This window comes from Triticum aestivum, chromosome 4A (assembly GCF_018294505.1).
Source record: "Triticum aestivum cultivar Chinese Spring chromosome 4A, IWGSC CS RefSeq v2.1, whole genome shotgun sequence".
NCBI classification, from domain to species: Eukaryota; Viridiplantae; Streptophyta; class Magnoliopsida; order Poales; family Poaceae; genus Triticum; species Triticum aestivum.
The window spans coordinates 683,948,323-683,967,891 of record NC_057803.1 but is presented as its reverse complement, the minus strand read 5'-3'; the positions used below and the strand labels follow the sequence as shown (position 1 = coordinate 683,967,891).

General features: G+C 46.2%; 1 protein-coding gene across 1 annotated transcript; it reads left to right on the top strand.

Annotated features, from left to right (window-relative positions):
• Window positions 1–11,307: 11,307 nt before the first annotated feature.
• On the top strand, window positions 11,308–14,708 carry LOC123088125 (MDIS1-interacting receptor like kinase 1-like). The gene has a single exon (XM_044510287.1). The coding sequence runs from the start codon at window positions 11,409–11,411 to the stop codon at window positions 14,511–14,513; it is 3,105 nt and encodes a 1,034-aa protein (XP_044366222.1). The 5' UTR covers window positions 11,308–11,408; the 3' UTR covers window positions 14,514–14,708.
• Window positions 14,709–19,569: the final 4,861 nt, after the last annotated feature.

Genomic DNA, 19,569 nt, shown 5'->3' with positions numbered 1-19,569 from the left:
CGTTTAGCATTTTGAAATACATGATTAACGTTTTTGAAAAGTTATATTTTATATCTACTTTTTTCTATACACATTGCACATTTCCGGTATATATCTAATACATTTTTATAATACAAATTTATTTTTTAAAATACAAGATTAATATTTTTTAATATATGGTCACATTTTTTCTATACACATTTAACATTTTTCAAATGCTTGATTAACATTTTTAAATACAATATTAAAAGTTTTTGAATACATGGTCAAATTCTTTCAATAAACATTAACATTTTTCAAATGTTTGATAATATTTTTCAAATACAAGACTAATTTTTTTTAATACATGGTTAACCTTTTTCTCCATACACATTTAACATTTTTCAACTCTTATTTAACATTGTTTTCATATTCTTGATTAAATATATTTTAAATACGTGATCACCCTTTTTCAGACATGTTGTATATTCTTTTGTATACATGAGAAACATTTTCTCTGTAGACATTTAACATATCTCAAATGCTTGGTTAACATTTTTTTCAAACTTATCTAAAGTTTTTCTTATAATATATTTATTTAGAATAATTGGAAGTATAAGCAAAAGCAAAAAAAAAACAAGGTTGTGGCCTCCCACGCTTGGGCCAGATTGACACGCGACTTCCCTCACCATAAGCGCCTTAATCTACGTGTATTTGTGCAGCAACATGGAGCACACCCTTCGTTGGACTTTGTGCTCAGCCCAGTTATCTATTTTCTTTTTTGCTCATCCGCACCATGGATTCATGGGAGCAACTAGTTGACGAGCGCTCCTTTGGGAGCCTCGCAAGCCGCCGTCACATGTCGCGCTCTCGGCGCTCACTCCGAATTTTTTTTATTTTCTACCACACGTTTGTTGCTTTTTAAACAGTTTTTTCCGGGTTTTTCAACTTTTTGTTTTCTATCGGTCTTTCTTAGCTTTTGGAGCAAAAAATAATATCAAAAATAAAAATTTGCGCGTAAAACGTGTTTTTTTTCTTTCGCGAAAAGCACGGTTTGCTTCCGCGAGAGGCACGGTTTTGTTTTCATGAGAGGCACAGCCAGAAAGGGAAATATGTGTTTTCTGTTCTTTTTTACCTACCGTGAGAAGCACGGTTTTATTTTCGTGAGAGGCACGGTTGTGCTTTCGCGAGAGGCTCGGCCGTGTCTCTTACAAACGGAAAAAACATGTTTTTTGTTTTTTTCTTCCGTGAGAGGCGGTGCCTCTCGGAAACCAAAAAAGTGTTTTCTAAGTTTTTTTTCTTTCGCGAGAGGTACGGTTTTCCTTCTGCAAGAGGCATTGTTGTGCTTTCGCGAGAGGCACGACTGTGTCTTTCGGAAACGAAAAAAACATTTTCTGTTTTTCCTTCCGTGAGAGGCGGGATTTGCTTCCGCGAGAGACACGATTGTGCTTTCGCGAGAAGCACGGACGTGCATCTTTCGGAAAGGGGAAAACCGTGCTCCCGGTTCAGTTTTTCCCTCTAGTTTTTTTAGTGAAAAAAAGTTTGTCAAAAGAATATAGGATCTAGTTTTGAAGATCTCAATGCGAGGAATCCAACGGCGAAAATAATTCGAGATTTGAACATAATGTTTAAGAGATAAAATGTTTTGAATAAACGAATCTACGAAAAAAAGAAAAACTCACACGTTGCGACAAGTGACGCATTATGCGCCACTTGTCACAATATGAGAAGGTATGAGTGATCTTTGAAAAAAGTATTCCTCAATTAATGATTTCATGAACATCATGCGGAAACTCCTATATGGCGTTTGTGGCGCCAGCAACCTCAGCTAACGTCCACGCGCATGACCTATCGGCCGGCGCAGCTAACATCAAAAGAGCAGTTTACCGGCTCACCAAAAAAGCCTCGCTCGCTCGCCCTCGGTCACCTAGTTCAACCCGTCAACCATTGACTGGTTGACAAGTCAAAAGGGTTGATCGTTGAATTTTCGGAAAAATGAATAAAATTGAGAAAACCTACTCAATTTCTCAAAAGAAAGTTCACAAATCTGATAAAAGTTCATCGATTTTAAAAATAAGTTCACAAAATTTTAAAAAGTTCATCAATTTTGAAAAAAGATCAAGAATTTAGAAAAAAAATCGTCAATTTCGAGAAAAGTTCATGGATTTAAAAAAACATTCACAAATTTGAAAAAGGGTCATCGTATTTGGAAAATTCCATGCATTTGTAAGAATCATATAAAATGAGAAAATAAAAAGGAAAAAGGAAAATTGAAAATAAAAAGAAAAAGAGAAAAGAGAAAAGAGAAAAGAGAAAACTAATTGGGCCGGCCAATATAGGAACTAGTGGAGTGGAGAGTGCGCGCCGGTTTGCTAAATATTCTAAATTTGGGGCTTAAGGCGTCATATAGGATTTGCCTAACTATAGGTCTGGTCCATGTATGGTTTTTTCCAGCTGTTTTGTGAACTTTATGAAGGACGACTCCACAAGCTTTTTCTAGGGTGGTTTTCTCATGGTTTATCCAGAACATATTTTTTCAAACTCGTGGTTTTTTAAGAAGAATCATAAAGAGTGATCCTTTTCAAATTCATGATTTTTTTTCATATCCACAAACTTTTTAAAATTCATGAAAAGTTTACAAATGTGTGAATGTTTATAATTCATGTTTTCAAAATCATGAAAACAAATTTAAATTCATGTTTTTTAAAATTTCATGACTATATTCCAAATTTGTGAATTTTATCAAGTCTGTGAACTTTTTTTAGAGAAATTCAACGATCAATGGAGGGGGTGAGTGAGCTGCTCGTGTCGTTGGGCCGACCCACGTGGGGCACGTATGAGCGCTCGTTTGGCTTCCCAACGCTTGAAGTACTCGCTAGAAGGTCTCTGCGACCTTTGGTCACTAGTTTGTTGATTGTTTGTTCTGGGTTTGTATGGGTTGCATGTATCATGTGAAAATATCTCTCTCTCTCTGTCTCTCTCTCTCTCTCTCCTAAACAAACACATAGTCGCATGATCGCTAGTGACCTCCATTTCTCTCTCGCGTGAAATAGCCATTGTCGTTTGCGATTCCGGCCGCCTCAAAACTATTTGGCGTTGTTATTCACCGGCTCGGCCCTGCCTTGCTCTCCTCTATCGGTTGACTGCTAATCCCTCTACCTTCTGTCCCGACACATGCCTCGGCATCAAGCCCTACCTGCATCTCAATTGGCCAGCATGGTGGTCCAATGGTAACCGATGTCACCTCTTGCTGCTCGTTAGACCTCCATGGAGCCACTCCATGAGGCCTCCCATGCCTCTTCAACTCCCTCTCCACCTTCGGTGCCATTACTGATGGGGGCGGCAGTGGGTGTTGTAACACGGTGAGGCGTGGCTACTAAATCACTGTCCCGATTTAGTCGTTGGCAATGGCATGGTTGCACAGAAGGAGGAGGGCAATGCTCCCCACGAGCAGACCCCCCCCCCCCTCTCATGCTCCCTTATCTTCCTAGAAACACCTCTTCGATGGGATCGTCATTGGCATGTGTATTCTCAATCGTCGGTGGTCCATTACATTATAATGAAAGTCCTTCCATGTACAGATGTAGCCCGTAGGACCTCGTGGATAGTTCATAGGGAGCTCCATAACTTGCTTTCCTCTGGCCATATGAGTTTTCCCCATGTTTCATAGATTTGGTTCTGGAGTAACCAATCATAAGTGTGGTTGAAGAACGAATCTAGATCCTTTGTTATGATGGTGTTGACTATTGCCATTGGAGTTCTTTGTTCCGTTGGTGATGGTCATTGACCCATTTTTTCTCAACAATAATTCTAGATATCAATTCCTGAACTTTCAGGTAACCACGGAGGATATAATGTTGGTAAGCCTTGTCACTGCCTCCTCTCCTCTATGCCTTGGATTATATATACACTATCAAGTATTTCTAGTTCATATTTAATATTCAAGAAATGATTTACATACCTCTGAAGTTTTACGGTATATGGTTCTCTTCAAGCCATGATTTACATAACTTTGACATATCTCTGATAATTTATGCACAAATTTAATGGATTTCGATATATTTATGAACCATTGTCAGTTAGTGCATACATAACTAGCTTCTCTTTTACTAAATAGAATATATATGTATGTGGAGTTTCCGATTGATAGAGGTAATTGGGATACTTTTCACATAAACGTAAACAAAGGTACCTATTTTTATTTAAACCCGAACAAGCCTAGAAGAAAACAAAATAGGCATTAATTTATCCCATCTTGATTAAGCACTAACTGATTCATGCTAATAAACCAGATTTACATTTTGGGAGATCATACCACTACACTTTAACGATATGAGGATGACACACTACTATCTCATTACCACCGATCTCAATGTCCCATTTTATACAATCTACAGGAGGTGCACCATGCAAGGTATCTTTTCTGGTCTCTGTAGATTCTAGATTCTTGCATAAAAGGTGTGCAAATTAATGAGAAATGATGATTGTTTTGCTTTAACAGGGCACCATGTTTTGTTGATTGCTATGGGAGGTGAGTTTGATAATTTTTTGTAATTAACCAGATGACCTAACTATGCTTTTTCATGGTAAGGCAAAGAAAATTGTTTCAGCACATGCTCTTTGGGTAGGTATTTTCAAGGCAATCATCAATCCTAAAACGTACACTCTATCCTCATGAGCACCTCCAAAAAACCGAGCTAGCATAACACCTTGAGATTTTACAAAGTCATTACAGGCGTCTCACAGTCGATGGAAAAGTCTTCTCCCACTGAACGAATATCGCCGTAAGCCTGCAATAAATTCAGAAATAATGCAAGCATCAATGTCAAGTATAGGACTTAACTCTGGTGGGGTAGGGATACCATTGTCCTTCTAACCATCCAACCACAGGTTGATTCGCTAATTACATACTTCTTGATGTTATAGCTCTTATATGTTTGGTTGCTTTGGAACTGACGGGTGCTCATACGATTGGCTATGTGTCACGTTCATGAGAAATTGGTCAAAATTGCTCTTTGTACGGCTACCACAAATTACTGAAAAAACATGATATTCTGGGCGCAGCAAAGCACACAATTACCAACGCAATTGGGCATGCAACGCCCAAGTGCACGTCCAGCTAGGTAACCATTAATTTCACCACTTATCTTCAATCAACCAGAGTTCAAGTCCTGAAGCTCGCATTATTTCTTGATTTATTTCAGAATTTTTGGCGATGCATTTTTAGTGGAAGGAGACGTTCCCGTCGATGACGAGACACTTACGGCGACTTCATAAATTTTAAGATGACATGTCGGCTCAGTCTTTTGGAGATGCTCATAGAGATGGGGTGTGCGTGTGTGCGCTCATAGAGGTGAATATATGCGCGTATGTATGAGCGCTTAAGTCTGTACTGATGTTAAAAAAACATAAATATTCTTCTGAACCAACCTGATACACCAACGAGCCAAACAAAACAAGAGATTGCACCCAACTGCAAAAGCGTCCGATCTCTCTAGTCAGGCACACACTCAAAATATTTGAACAACGCGCCAAGTAATGCAGCACATGCAGGTAGGCTGTTGGTGGTGCCAGGAGTACGTACGTACACCAACGTATCACGTATGTATCCTTGATTTGTGCTACTGGCCCCTTCTCTCCAATAATCAAACGAGAATATATACGAAAAAAGCGCGTGTACTACATACTACATCTATTATCTGTCAAGAAGTGCCACAGAATGCCCAAATAATTCCTGGCTGAAAGAATTTCTTTCGGAAGCTGCATGCATGCATGCACGCATACTTCACTCCACATGGCCACCAATTAACAAAGCGGAGATCAAAGAGAAGAGAAGCAAGTACTCCCTTCATTCGGAATTACTTGTCGCAGAAATTGATGTATCTAGATATATTTTAGTTTTAGATACATCTATTTCTGAGACAAGTAATTTCGAATAGAGGGAGTACTACATAAGGCCTTGGTCATTTTTATAGATCATATAGTATTAGGATTTCTCTCGGTTTGAAACGGTGGCTTGCTAGGCAGCGAGGCCATGTGTGCGTCATGTGGGCGGCAACCGAGTTGGAACTTGGAAGCGATCGAGGCAGCTAATCGCACCGCATGCAGTTGCAGTTGGTGTGGACGCGTCCTCCCCTCTGCAATGCATGCATGATTGCGGTTGGGTGGGACGCATGCATGCATGGCCACCTTCTTGCCTCCTCCGTCTGCCGGTCTGCCCCTTCTTCGTACCGTTGAGCCGGAGAAAACATTTTGCCACCCCACCTGAGCCAGCCCCCGTCTGCCTAAGCTAAATAAACAGTGTGAATTTATCCAATTTGTCCTATGTTCTATCTAGATTCTATAACAAAAAAGGGTAGATGGCCGAAAATGGCACTTTCGAGGCGGTTTGGCCTGATTTTTTTTAATAAAGAGAGCTCCCCCACCAAATTTTCTTAAAAAAATCACAATGTCTGATACTAAGGTCACCCCAAAGAAAATGTTCGATACAAAGGCTGCAAAGGAAAAACAGAAAGAAAATAAAACAATGCATGATCAACTAAAAGAGAAAAGAGCGTGAAACCAACATGTGATTGTATGGTTAGAAAGATAGTGGTATCATAACCCACCAGGGTTTAAGTTCTGATGCCCGCATTTATTCTGAATTTATTATAAAATTTCTCTATATTTATCACTAACCATCGACTCGAGCTATCGCGCATACCACACCTTTTCTCTATCTGTAACAGCCAAAATATCATGCTTGAGGCAAAATTATGGGTTACGGCAGGTGCTAAGAAACTAGGGTGTTTTGTTGTACGAGAGTAATTGCCATGCCGCGTTGCAAGGGCGCTTGTAAAAACTCTAAACTCTATTCTCCTCTTATTTAATGGATGAGGCAAATCTTTTGCCTTCGTTTTAAAAAAAAAATGCACTGAATTTTACCTAACTTAAGGCGGGCACTGCAAAATCAAATGCAACATGACACACTATCTCCCCACCGAATTATCTTCTCTACTAAGCACAACGCGCTGTATTATGATCCACTAACATTTGGCAGTGCAAATGCTGCAACATGGCAGGCATGTGCAGGGGATCCATCGGCGTATCACGTAGTATGCCAACCCGGTGGGCCCAATAATTCGTCGCCCATCTCCAACTCTAACATGAGAAGGTTCTGAAGAAAGGGGCCCAGCCTCCCCAGGTCGAGTGATTGGAGCTACGCTGGGGATCATGCTATTTGTTGTGCCATTGAGCTACACACATAGAGAGGACTAGTTTTCTATTAGGGCAGTACAGTACACCCCTTTTTTTAATTTCTTACATAAGAAAAGGACACTTGATAAATAATGGTAGAAACAGTTGAGTCGGTTGGGCTGACTTTTTACAAGGTGGGAGGACAAGGGTCCTGTTGCTGCCTGTACTTTTCAGGTTGTTTATAACCTGGATGTTCCCCTGAGCCACAGGATAGTATTGCCACTGAAACAAATAGCTACGTACTTCTCTCACAGACTGAAAGGAGAACTCTGTGACCAACTGTGACGGTGTGGAGGAGATTTTCAAGAAGTAAAAGGAACGCTCCTGGCCTCTGCATGATGCAGTGATTAGTTTTGTCTGTTTGGATTGCTCGATGCTGTGAGTTTTCAAGTTTGTACAAAAGAAAGGTAGAGGAGATGGTGTTGATTGACGTTCCTGGACTTGTTTGGGGGCTAGCTTAGTAGCTTTGCCTCGTCACTACCAACCAGTAATTTAATTACACCCGCAAAAAAAGTAATTTAATTACACCCAGTGCTTGGTCATGACAGCTTCCAAGAGTGGGAACTTTCCAGGACAGATCATCCAGTGACATGAACCATATAAACCAAACAGGATTGTTGCGTATCATCATAAAGATTGTGGAACATATATGTAAGAACCTGCCAATGAATGTGTACACACAGTTGAGATGATTATTAGCTCCCCCGCAAAAAAGAAGAAGAAGAGAGATGATTATTAGCTGCCCTAGACGATCTATACACACAGGCAAAAGGAAGCATATCTATTTGATGATGATTATTATGTATTCCCTCCGTAAAGTAGTGATCTAAACGCTCTTATATTAAAAGTAGTTATGAGTTATGACTGGCATTTCTAGGAGTTATAATTAATGATCTTAAGTCTGAGGAAGTGATTCCTGTGCGGGTACGGGAGGATGTACACATTCACTTTTTTTCGCGAATATGCAAAACTTGCGTATCATTTCATTGATAGAAGGCACCGCAAAAAAAAAAGAATGGGTACAGAAGATGGTACAACACATGACACGGACGCAAGAGGCGTGAACATGGTGCACGAAACACAGAGACATGAGAAACTCGACCCAAACATAAAAAAACACAGCTAAACTCTCCAACCGAAGAAGCAATCCAACCAACAACTAGACGACCGACATCTCCAAAGACAGCATCAAGGACGCCGCGAGCAAACAAGACAACGCCTTCACGAAGGAGAACGACACCAAGACACCGTCGTCGTCCGATCCGGAAAACCGGACCTAGGGTTTCCCCTGATGCTCGAAGAGGGGCAGAGATAATGGCCAAAACAGCGCCTCCAAGAAGAGAATGACACCCACGAGTGTCGCCGCTGCCAGCACAAGATGCAGGGATTTCTTCCCAGCCAAATTCTGAGCAATCCCATGCCGTCGAAGCACAAGTCAGAGAAGAGGAAGTCAAGCATAGGCTGGAACTGCGACTACATGAAGGAGAGCCACGTCCAATGCCAAAGAAGGCACCGGTCATCGTCGGACGTGCGAGCTTTGGAGGAGGACAAGGTTGCGTGGCTGAGCGAAATGGGATGCAATGTCAATGCGACGGTGACCGGAGCCCCGAACAAGCCGGGATCTGGAAGGGAGCGCAGATCCAGGCCACTAGGACCGGAGCAGCAGGGGCACCAATGGGCTAAAGGAGCTGGAAGGGGACGCAGCTCCCAGAGCGAGTCGGACCCAAGGATGCACCAGGATGGACGGCCAACCAAGGGCACCGCAGGGTGTTGGGTGCGGAGATGCCAAGGAGTCAGCGAGCCATAGGAGCCGGAAATAGCGCAGCTCCTGGGCTGCGCCGGATCCGAAGCCACATCAGCTGGCCATGGACGCAGGAAGGGGGCGCGGGTCCTTGGCCGTAGGGTCGAAGCAGCCCCTGCAAGGTGGGTGAAGGATGAAGAAGGTTCGCACGCAGCCACATTCTCGGCCGGCGCGCTACAGGAAGATCATCATCCCACTGTGGGTTGCCGGTGCCGCCAGGAACGGAACTGGGGGCGTGGCGGGCCAGAGGGCAGGTGGGCAAGGGAAGGGGAACAGCCCCGCCGCCACCATCCCAGGGCCCGGCGCGGCTTCTCCGGTCGGCCCTCCGGCGACAACGACGCAGAGTAGGGGCGGCGGGCTGCCGGCGACTAGGTTTCCCCGAGTCGCCCTTCATATTCATCAAGCTTCCCAGAAGTCTGAACTTTGTTTGGCATAATTGCAGCAGATTGTGCTTCTTCTTCTTCTTCAGTCATTTTAAAGTAGATGTTCTCACCTTTTTTTTCTAAAGCAAGCGATGTAAAAAAAATGTTTCCCAAATGAACAGTGCATTACTTTAAAAAAGTATTATCTTGCATTTGACAATGTCGTACCATCAATGTGCAGCTACAGGAAGATAAAGCATGATTGTCATCAGGAATCTTAATCAAGGAGAAGAATATGGCTTCCATGTGTTGGGAATAATGTGCCCTGGCCAAGTTGTGTATACGCTTTTCCACCCCTATAAAAATGTCATGTCCAACAACAAAATCCATATGCATGTTCCTTCACTGTTTACATCCCTATCTTTTTACGGAAAAGATAACAGTGCTGCAATCTAAAAGAAATTTAACGGTTCAAATATCACATACCAACAGAAGCAGACCAACAGAGTTCTTTGTAAATGTTGGCCGCTCTTTATTTTGCTATGGTGCATTTATTAGGAATTTTCTTCTCAGTATCCAGAAGCATCTTCGATAAAGGGCACATTTACTAACTCAAAATGTAAAGCACTGCTTAAGTGCTTACAATGGATTATTGTTCAGACACTAAGCATAAGATTCTTCCTGAGTCAAGACTAATGAAATCAGAGGGATAAAGTAGTCTTATGTAACTTTTTACTCCTGGTATTAGGCACTAAAATATGAGCTATCTATCAAACCTGGAACAGAATCTTACAGTCCATGTAGATTTGCCTCTGTCAGGGATCACTGACAAAAGCTCCCTTGTAACCTGCAAGGTTGGATTAGTTTCAGAACCAATCGTTGTTTAAGACCCCCCAACAGCACGCTTGCTACTCTTCCTCTAACCTCTCTTTTAGTACCTGGCAACTAAAGTAATCCTGTTGCTAACCATGCATGTCAACTCTAGTAAACTTCAGATTGTTCAGAATGACACTCAACATAACAGTCCCAAACTGTACTGAATCATTAATGAGCTCAAGATTGTTCATGATTTCTTTTCAGCTTGTAAAACCCTTTCTCTTTTAAGAACAAACTTTATGGCAAAAGGAGGCCATCTGTCATGTTTAACACTAATCATATTTGCTGGAAATTCAGTATGTTCATCTAGTGCAGGACAAGTACTCCCTCCGTCCGGAAATACTTGTCATCAAAATAGATGAAAATGGATGTATCTAGAACTAAAATACATCTAGATACATCCATTCCAATGACAAGTATTTCCGGACGGAGGGAGTAGGTGTTTCCATTATTCCATATGCATTTACCATAATCTCCCCTTCAGTACAATAACCTTTCTTAACTGCAAAAACAAGTCTGTCCACACTAATTAACACATAGAAATCAATAGGGAATCAACCCCATCCATCTTAGGGCTTAGGCCGCCATGTTCTGTGTGTCAAGAAATGATTGCAGCTGAGCTTAGTTTAAACCATCAAGACAAAATCCTCTCTCCAATAACCAAAGCCTTCTTCTCCCCACATTCCCCTTCACCACATGGGCCATGTCTCCCCAATCCCCCAATAATTCCAAGAGCATTTTCCAGCCCATGTCCATGCCGCCTCCCAACCTTTACACTCTCATGCCGAGCTGTTCTTGTGCTAGCTACCTAATGAGCTCACTAATCACTGGCCATGTGTATACCTAACACTGCAACACATGCACCCACCAACACACACTAGCTGGTAGCATCACCAATGCTATGCTACCAAGTAATGCTAAATTATTCATGTCAAAAAAGGAGTACATTATTCGTTATCATGGCGCTTAAACTAATGGCCTAATCCCATCCTAATCATAGACACACTCGCTTATATACTTTCCTGGGAGTTTCCCTCCATTTCTCTATTGCTTCAAACCAAGGCAATCAATGGAAGCCCGCAACTAGGACGTAGCTAAGTGATCATCCGTCGCAGAGACCAGCTGAGCGGCGCCAAGGAGTGGAGGAGGAGAAGGGGAGCAGAGGAGAGCCGAGCATGGCGGCGAGTGCTACTGGGCTGAGTAGCACTGCGCGGTTCTTCTTCTCCCTGTCCTTCTCCTTGTCGCTCCTGTGCTGCGTCGCGGTGTCCAATGCCGCCGGCGACGAGGCCGCGGCGCTGCTGGCCATCAGGGCCTCGCTCGTGGACCCGCTGGGGGAGCTCCGCGGGTGGGGCTCTGCGCCGCATTGCGGCTGGAAGGGCGTGAGCTGCGGCGCCCGGGGCGCGGTCACCAGCCTCAACCTCGCCGGCATGAACCTGAGCGGCACCATCCCGGACGACGTCCTCGGCCTCACCGCCCTCACCTCGATCGTCCTTCAGAGCAACGCGTTCGTCGGCGACCTGCCCGTGGCGCTGGTGTCAATCCCGACGCTCCGGGAGTTCGACGTCAGTGACAACGGCTTCACCGGCCGGTTCCCTGCTGGCCTCGGCGCGTGTGCCTCACTGACTAACTTCAATGCGTCGGGCAATAACTTCGTCGGCCCGCTCCCGGCCGACATCGGCAATGCCACCGAGCTCGAGACGCTCGACGTCAGGGGCGGCTTCTTCTCCGGCACGATCCCCAAGAGCTACGGCAAGCTCCAGAAGCTCAAGTTCTTGGGGCTCTCGGGCAACAACCTCAACGGCGCTCTCCCGGTTGAGCTATTCGAGCTCACGGCATTGGAGCAGATCATCATCGGCTACAACGAGTTCACCGGCCCGATCCCGGCAGCCATTGGCAAGCTCAAGAACCTCCAGTACCTTGACATGGCGATCGGCGGCCTGGAAGGCCCCATCCCGCCTGAGCTCGGCCGGCTGCTGGAGCTCGACACGGTGTTCCTTTACAAGAACAACATCGGCGGCAAGATACCCAAGGAGCTTGGCCACCTGTCGTCCCTCGTCATGCTCGACCTCTCCGACAACGCGCTCACCGGCGCGATCCCGCCAGAGCTGGCGCAGCTCACCAACCTGCAGCTGCTCAACCTCATGTGCAACCGGCTCAAGGGCGGCGTCCCGGCGGGCGTCGGCGAGCTCCCCAAGCTGGAGGTGCTGGAGCTGTGGAACAACTCCCTCACCGGCCCTCTGCCGCCGTCGCTCGGTGCCGCGCAGCCTCTGCAGTGGCTGGACGTCTCGACAAACGCGCTATCCGGGCCGGTGCCCGCCGGCCTCTGCGACAGCGGCAACCTGACCAAGCTGATATTGTTCAACAATGTCTTCACGGGCCCGATCCCGGCGAGCCTCACCAAGTGCTCGTCGCTGGTCCGTGTGCGCGCGCACAACAATCGGCTTAACGGCACAGTGCCGGCAGGGCTCGGGCGGCTGCCGCATCTGCAGCGCCTGGAGCTCGCGGGCAACGAGCTCTCCGGCGAGATCCCAGAAGACCTGGCGCTCTCGACGTCGCTCTCCTTCATCGACCTCTCGCACAACCAGCTGCAGTCGGCGCTGCCATCGAACATTCTCTCCATCCCGACGCTGCAGACGTTCGCCGCCGCGGACAACGAGCTGATCGGGGGTGTGCCTGATGAGCTCGGCGATTGCCGGTCACTCTCCGCCCTCGACCTATCGAGCAACCGGCTTTCCGGCGCGATACCCACCAGCCTCGCGTCGTGCCAGCGGCTCGTATCGCTGAGCCTTCGAGGCAACCGCTTCACCGGCCAAATCCCCGGGGCAGTCGCCATGATGCCGACATTGTCCATCCTCGATCTCTCCAACAACTTCCTCTCCGGCGAGATACCGAGCAACTTCGGCAGCTCGCCGGCGCTCGAGATGCTCAGCGTGGCGTACAACAACCTCACCGGTCCCGTGCCGGCAACGGGGCTGCTGAGGACAATTAACCCTGACGACCTTGCCGGGAACCCGGGCCTCTGCGGCGGCGTCCTGCCAGCGTGCTCAGCCAACGCTCTGCGAGCTTCGTCGTCGGAAGCCTCGGGCCTCCGGCGTTCGCACGTAAAGCACATCGCCGCCGGGTGGGCGATTGGCATCTCGATCGCGCTCCTGGCATGTGGTGTTGTCTTCCTTGGAAAGCTGCTGTACCAGCGATGGTACGTCCATGGATGCTGCGACGATAACGTGGACGAAGACGGGAGCGGCTCGTGGCCGTGGCGACTCACGGCATTCCAGCGGCTGAGCTTCACCAGCGCAGAGGTACTCGCCTGCATCAAGGAGGACAACATCGTCGGCATGGGCGGCATGGGGGTGGTGTACCGCGCCGAGATGCCGCGCCACCACGCCGTGGTCGCTGTGAAGAAGCTGTGGCGCGCGGCGGGATGCCCCGATCAGGAGGGCACGGTGGACGTGGAGTCGGCGGCCGGAGGCGAGTTTGCCGCGGAGGTAAAGCTCCTCGGCCGGCTCCGACACCGGAACGTGGTGCGCATGCTGGGGTACGTGAGCAACGACGTCGACACGATGGTGCTGTACGAGTACATGGTGAACGGCAGCCTGTGGGAGGCGCTGCACGGGCGAGGGAAGGGGAAGCAGCTGGTGGACTGGGTGTCCCGGTACAACGTGGCGGCAGGCGTTGCCGCCGGGCTCGCCTACCTGCACCACGACTGCCGGCCGGCGGTGATCCACCGCGACGTCAAGTCCAGCAACGTGCTCCTGGACCCCAACATGGAGGCCAAGATCGCCGACTTCGGGCTGGCCCGCGTCATGGCGCGGCCCAACGAGACCGTCTCCGTCGTCGCCGGCTCCTACGGCTACATCGCGCCGGAGTACGGGTACACGCTGAAGGTGGACCAGAAGAGCGACATCTACAGCTTCGGGGTGGTGCTCATGGAGCTGCTGACGGGGCGGCGGCCCATCGAGCCGGAGTACGGCGAGAGCAACATCGACATCGTCGGGTGGATCAGGGAGCGGCTGCGCACCAACACCGGCGTGGAGGAGCTGCTCGACGCCGGCGTCGGGGGGCGCGTCGACCACGTCCGGGAGGAGATGCTGCTGGTGCTGCGGATCGCGGTGCTGTGCACGGCCAAGTCCCCCAAGGACAGGCCGACCATGCGCGACGTGGTGACCATGCTCGCGGAGGCCAAGCCGCGCCGGAAGAGCAGCAGCGCCACCGTGGTCGCCACCGTCGTCGACAAGGACAAGCCGGTGTTTAGCACGTCGCCGGACTCCGGTTACCTGTAGTTAATTACGTGTTATCACGTACCGGAGGCTCGGAGACGTGACCAAGATTCAGCGACGTGTATGTTTTGTATACGTATATCCTAGCTCATGTAATCTACTACAACGCTACTTTTTTCACATAGTTTTGAATTTGGGGTTATATTTGGTTTAGTTGGGGGGCGACGAGGAACCAATGTAAACAATGTTTATACTTAATTTTAGGATGTAAAGGAATTGGTCTCTTCAAATTCAAATCACATTCTTTTAGAGATTATTAAGGATGTAAAGGAATTGATCATCTAGATGAGATTTAAATAAGTCGGATCTAACTCATTGGTGTTGCCACTGTCTTTGACATGGACGAAGAACAAAGTTGTTTCCTTCCATGATCCAGAGATAGTTGTTCATTGTTAGCGTTGTTTGGGCCCTCTTTGCTTTACCCTCGTCGTCGTCTGCACTTTACTACTACACCTACACTACTTTTTCACATAGTTTTGAATTTGGGATTATATTTGGTTTAGCTGGGGGGACGGGCAACCAATGTAAACAATGTTTATACTTACTACAATTTTAGGATGTATGTAAAGGAATTGGTCTCTTCCAATTCAAATCACATACTTTTTAGAGATTAGGATATAAAGGAATGGATGTAGCAAACTCTCATCTAGATGAGAATTAAATAAGTCACGTCTAACTCATTTTTTTTCGCGAAAACACATCTAATTCCTTGGTCTCGCGACTGTCGTCGACATGGGCATGGACCAAGGAGAGATAGTTGTTCATTGTTAGCGTTGTTTGGGCCCTCTTTGCTTTACCCTCGTCTGCACTTGTCTTAAAAACTCCATTTCTTCACTATCACAACTTTAGGATGTAAAGCTATTGGTCCCTCAAATTGAAATAACAAGTTTTCTAAAGATCTTATAGATTGCCATTATAGTGGCTGAATCATGAACTAAATTGATTTCTCCCATAATCTCGGAGATTGGAGAGGGATGGTTGTCCATGGTAGCATCATTTGAGCCCAATTTGATTCGCCCTTGTCTATATTTGATTAAAATATATTTATTTATCACTGCTACAATTTTGGCATGTAAAGAAATTGGTCCCTTCAGATTAATGTAAGTTACTTTTCTAGAGGTTATAGGTTGTGGTAGACTTTCTAGATGCTTGTTTTGTTGTAATCATTGTGTACATTATATAGGGTAGACTTCTTCATATCGCTCTACCTATTGGCACTTAATCTCTTGGTAGTTCTTTCACACACAAAATTATCTTGGTGGTTAGTATTTAGGAGCACTATACATCTCTGTACACGGATTATAAAAACATGGTCGGTCGGTGACCTATTTCAACACACATGGCGGCCTTGGAAAGGGTAGCATGCTTTACAATCTTCTTCTTCACATGGTCAAATACAAACTCTTCACACGCATCTAGCCACAGGGTATGATGTCTAACACACATTTCTAATTTTGTAGACTTTGTTGAGCCTCCAAGCACGCAAGTTTGTAGGACACCAACAACTTTTCTTAAGTGAATGACTTAAGATTTATCAATCTGTGAGAGAAGTAGATGAAAGTGCAATCATGTCCTTAATCATATTTTGATATTGATGACAGTATAATTATTGGGTACTAATATGTTTGCCAAGTAATACACATGTTTTTGTTTTTGTCCTGTTAGTACTTCGTGTGAGGATCATAGAACCCCCCCCCCCCATGTTAAGTGACTCAAGACATGTGCGACAACAAAGAAAAACAAAGTTTTTCGTTTTTTCTTGAGTTATAGGTATCCCGCACTATCAAAAGGGCATCATACGGGTTGGCGAAAGATTTGCTCATCTCATTATCATCACAACATTCTATTCATATCCAAAAATTCCAATGCCAAAAGCCTAATCGAGTCCCAGAGTCAACATAGCAGAAGGAACACATTTATCAGTTGTCGTACTATGTGGACAGAATCTGTCGGACTGTAAGGCTTGCCTTTCCACAATACTAGTAGCCAAAACATCTGACCAAAAAATACTCATGAGTCATTTTGTCGGCTAATTGCGCCAAGATAAAACAAGCCATATTTCGAAGTTGGGTGTTCCATAGGACAAACCATTAGAAGGGCTTTCCATCCGGGCTAAGCCGAATTTTCCAGCCACAACGTAGTGGGACTATACAGCGGATGGACCCTTTCTAGCTTTCTTCCCACTATATATACCCCTTCACCACTTCGTGGAGGGGTTGACCAACAAAAAAGAATCTTAGATTTGAGAAAATTTCCCTCTCATTATGCCCACACCAAATCGAAGGTTCCTTGGAGTTGGAAATTTGTGAGAGTTCTTGAGAGAGATTTCACAGAAGCATAGATCCAGTCGTCACGTCTCTTTGCCCAAAGCAATTCGTGATTTGAGGAAGTGTTGAGCATTTGCCCCTTGATCTTGTTACTCTTGCATGTTAGGGACTCCTAGGTTGTAGGAGTCTTCCATGAGCAATCAACTTGTGATTTACCCCCAATTTTTTTTTGAATGTTTGGAGTCCAACTCAAGGTCTACCACTAGTGGTTGATAATCGTATTTGTCATGATATATCAAGGAGAATAGGATGAGCCTTCATGATAACACTCATTCCTCCAATGATGACTAACTTCCTTCCAAGGAAGTGAACATCGGGATACATCCTTGTATATGTGTCTTTTCTTATCTCTAATCATAGCTCCTTACTTGTGGTTTCTTTGGCCACTTGGCATTGCATTCACTATATCTTGTTGCATTCATCATATACGACTATTTATCTCACTGTGACAATTGTTTAGGCACACCTTTATATTCCGCATAGCCTAAGCTTGCTGATAATTAACTAAAAATTGTATTTCTCCCTATTCAACCCCCTCTAGGGACATATCTATCCTTTTAATAGGTTGAATGTATGCTTCTTCAATGTCTCTAATTGCCAACTGTGTCAGGAGGATGGAGAATAAGTAGTGGACTGTTGGAAGTGCTTTGAGCGTGAGTAAATCAATCCTGGAGAGAGTGTTGTTGGATTTGCCTCCACCTACGAGGTGGACACGAACTGGTACATGGACAGTGGTGCCACATATCATATTACTAGAGAGGTCGACAAGTTGGCCACCAGAAACAAGTACCATCAAATGATCAAGTTCATGGCATCAGTCGTCCACATATGAAAATCAAGCATATTAGTCACTCTATGATTCCTTCATCTTGCTAAACATCGCGTCTTAAAATGTTCTCTTATGTTCCTTGTGCAACCAAAAAATATCCTATCCACAAATCACACACAATAATTTCTTTCTTGAACTTTACACGAAATTATTTTGTCTTAAGGATGAGGAGTCGGGGAAAGTTCTTCTCAAGGGAAGGGCTAGGTGTTGGGGAACGTAGCAGAATTTTAAAATTTTCTACGCATCACCAAGATCAATCTATGGAGTCATCTAGCAACGAGGGAGAAAGGAGTGCATCTACATACCCTTATAGATCGCGTGCGGAAGCGTTCAAGAGAACGGGGTTGATGGAGTCGTACTCGTCGTGATCCAAATCACCGATGACCTAGCGCCGAACGGACGACACCTCCGTGTTCAACACACGTACGGTTGGGAAGACGTCTCCTCCAACTTGATCCAGCAAGGGGGAAGGAGAGGTTGATGAAGATCCAGCAGCACGACGGCGTGGTGGTGGAAGCAACGGTGATCTCGGCAGGGCTTCGCCAAGCACAGGGAGAGGGAGGAGTGTCACGGGAGGGAGAGGGAGAGGCCAGGGGCTAGGGTGCGGCTGCCCTCCCTCCCCCCCACTATATATAGGGTCCCTAGGGGGGGTGCCGGCCCTAGGAGATCCAATCTCCAAGGGGGGGCGGCGGCCAAGGGGGTGGCTTGCCCCCCAAGCCAAGTGGGGCGCCCCCCACCCCTAGGGTTTCCAACCCTAGGCGCAGGGGGAGGCCCAAGGGGGGGCGCACCAGCCCACTAGGGGCTGGTTCCCCTCCCACTTCAGCCCATGGGGCCCTCTGGGATAGGTGGCCCCACCCGGTGGACCCCCGGGACCCTTCCGGTGGTCCCGGTACAATACCGAGTACCTCTGAAACTTTCCCGATGGTCGAAACTTGACTTCCTATATATAAATCTTCACCTCCGGACCATTCCAGAATTCCTCGTGATGTCCGGGATCTCATCCGGGACTCCGAACAACTTTCGGGTTACCGTATACTAATATCTCAACAACCCTAGCGTCACCGAACCTTAAGTGTGTAGACCCTACGGGTTCGGGAGACACGCAGACATGACCGAGACGACTCTCCGGTCAATAACCAACAGCAGGATCTGGATACCCATGTTGGCTCCCACATGCTCCTCGATGATCTCATCGGATGAACCACGATGTCGAGGATTCAATCAATCCGTATACAATTCCCTTTGTCAATCGGTACGTTACTTGCCCGAGACTCGATCGTCGGTATCCCAATACCTCTTTCAATCTCGTTACCGGCAAGTCACTTTACTCGTACCGTAATGCATGATCCCGTGATCAACCACTTGGTCACATTGAGCTCATTATGATGATGCATTACCGAGTGGGCCCAGAGATACCTCTCCGTCATACGGAGTGACAAATCCCAGTCTCGATTCGTGCCAACCCAATAGACACTTTCGGAGATACCTGTAGTGTACCTTTATAGTCACCCAGTTACATTGTGGCGTTTGGCACACCCAAAGCACTCCTACGGTATTCGGGAGTTGCACAATCTCATGGTCTAAGGAAATGATACTTGACATTCGGAAAAGCTATAGCAAACGAACTACACGATCTTTAAGCTATGCTTAGGATTGGGTCTTGTCCATCACATCATTCTCCTAATGATGTGATCCCGTTATCAATTGTCGGGGGTAATCAAAAACTTGATCCTTTCTTTCAACGTTTTGATATTGCTCATATCACATCTCTTGTCCATATGCCAACAAAATGGTTCAAATAAACGTTAACATTACCTCATTGTTGAAGTTGGGTTATCACTTCTTGTACATGCGTCCATGCCCTTTAAAGTTTGGACATGGCTTTTCTCGTGTGTGTGTGTGT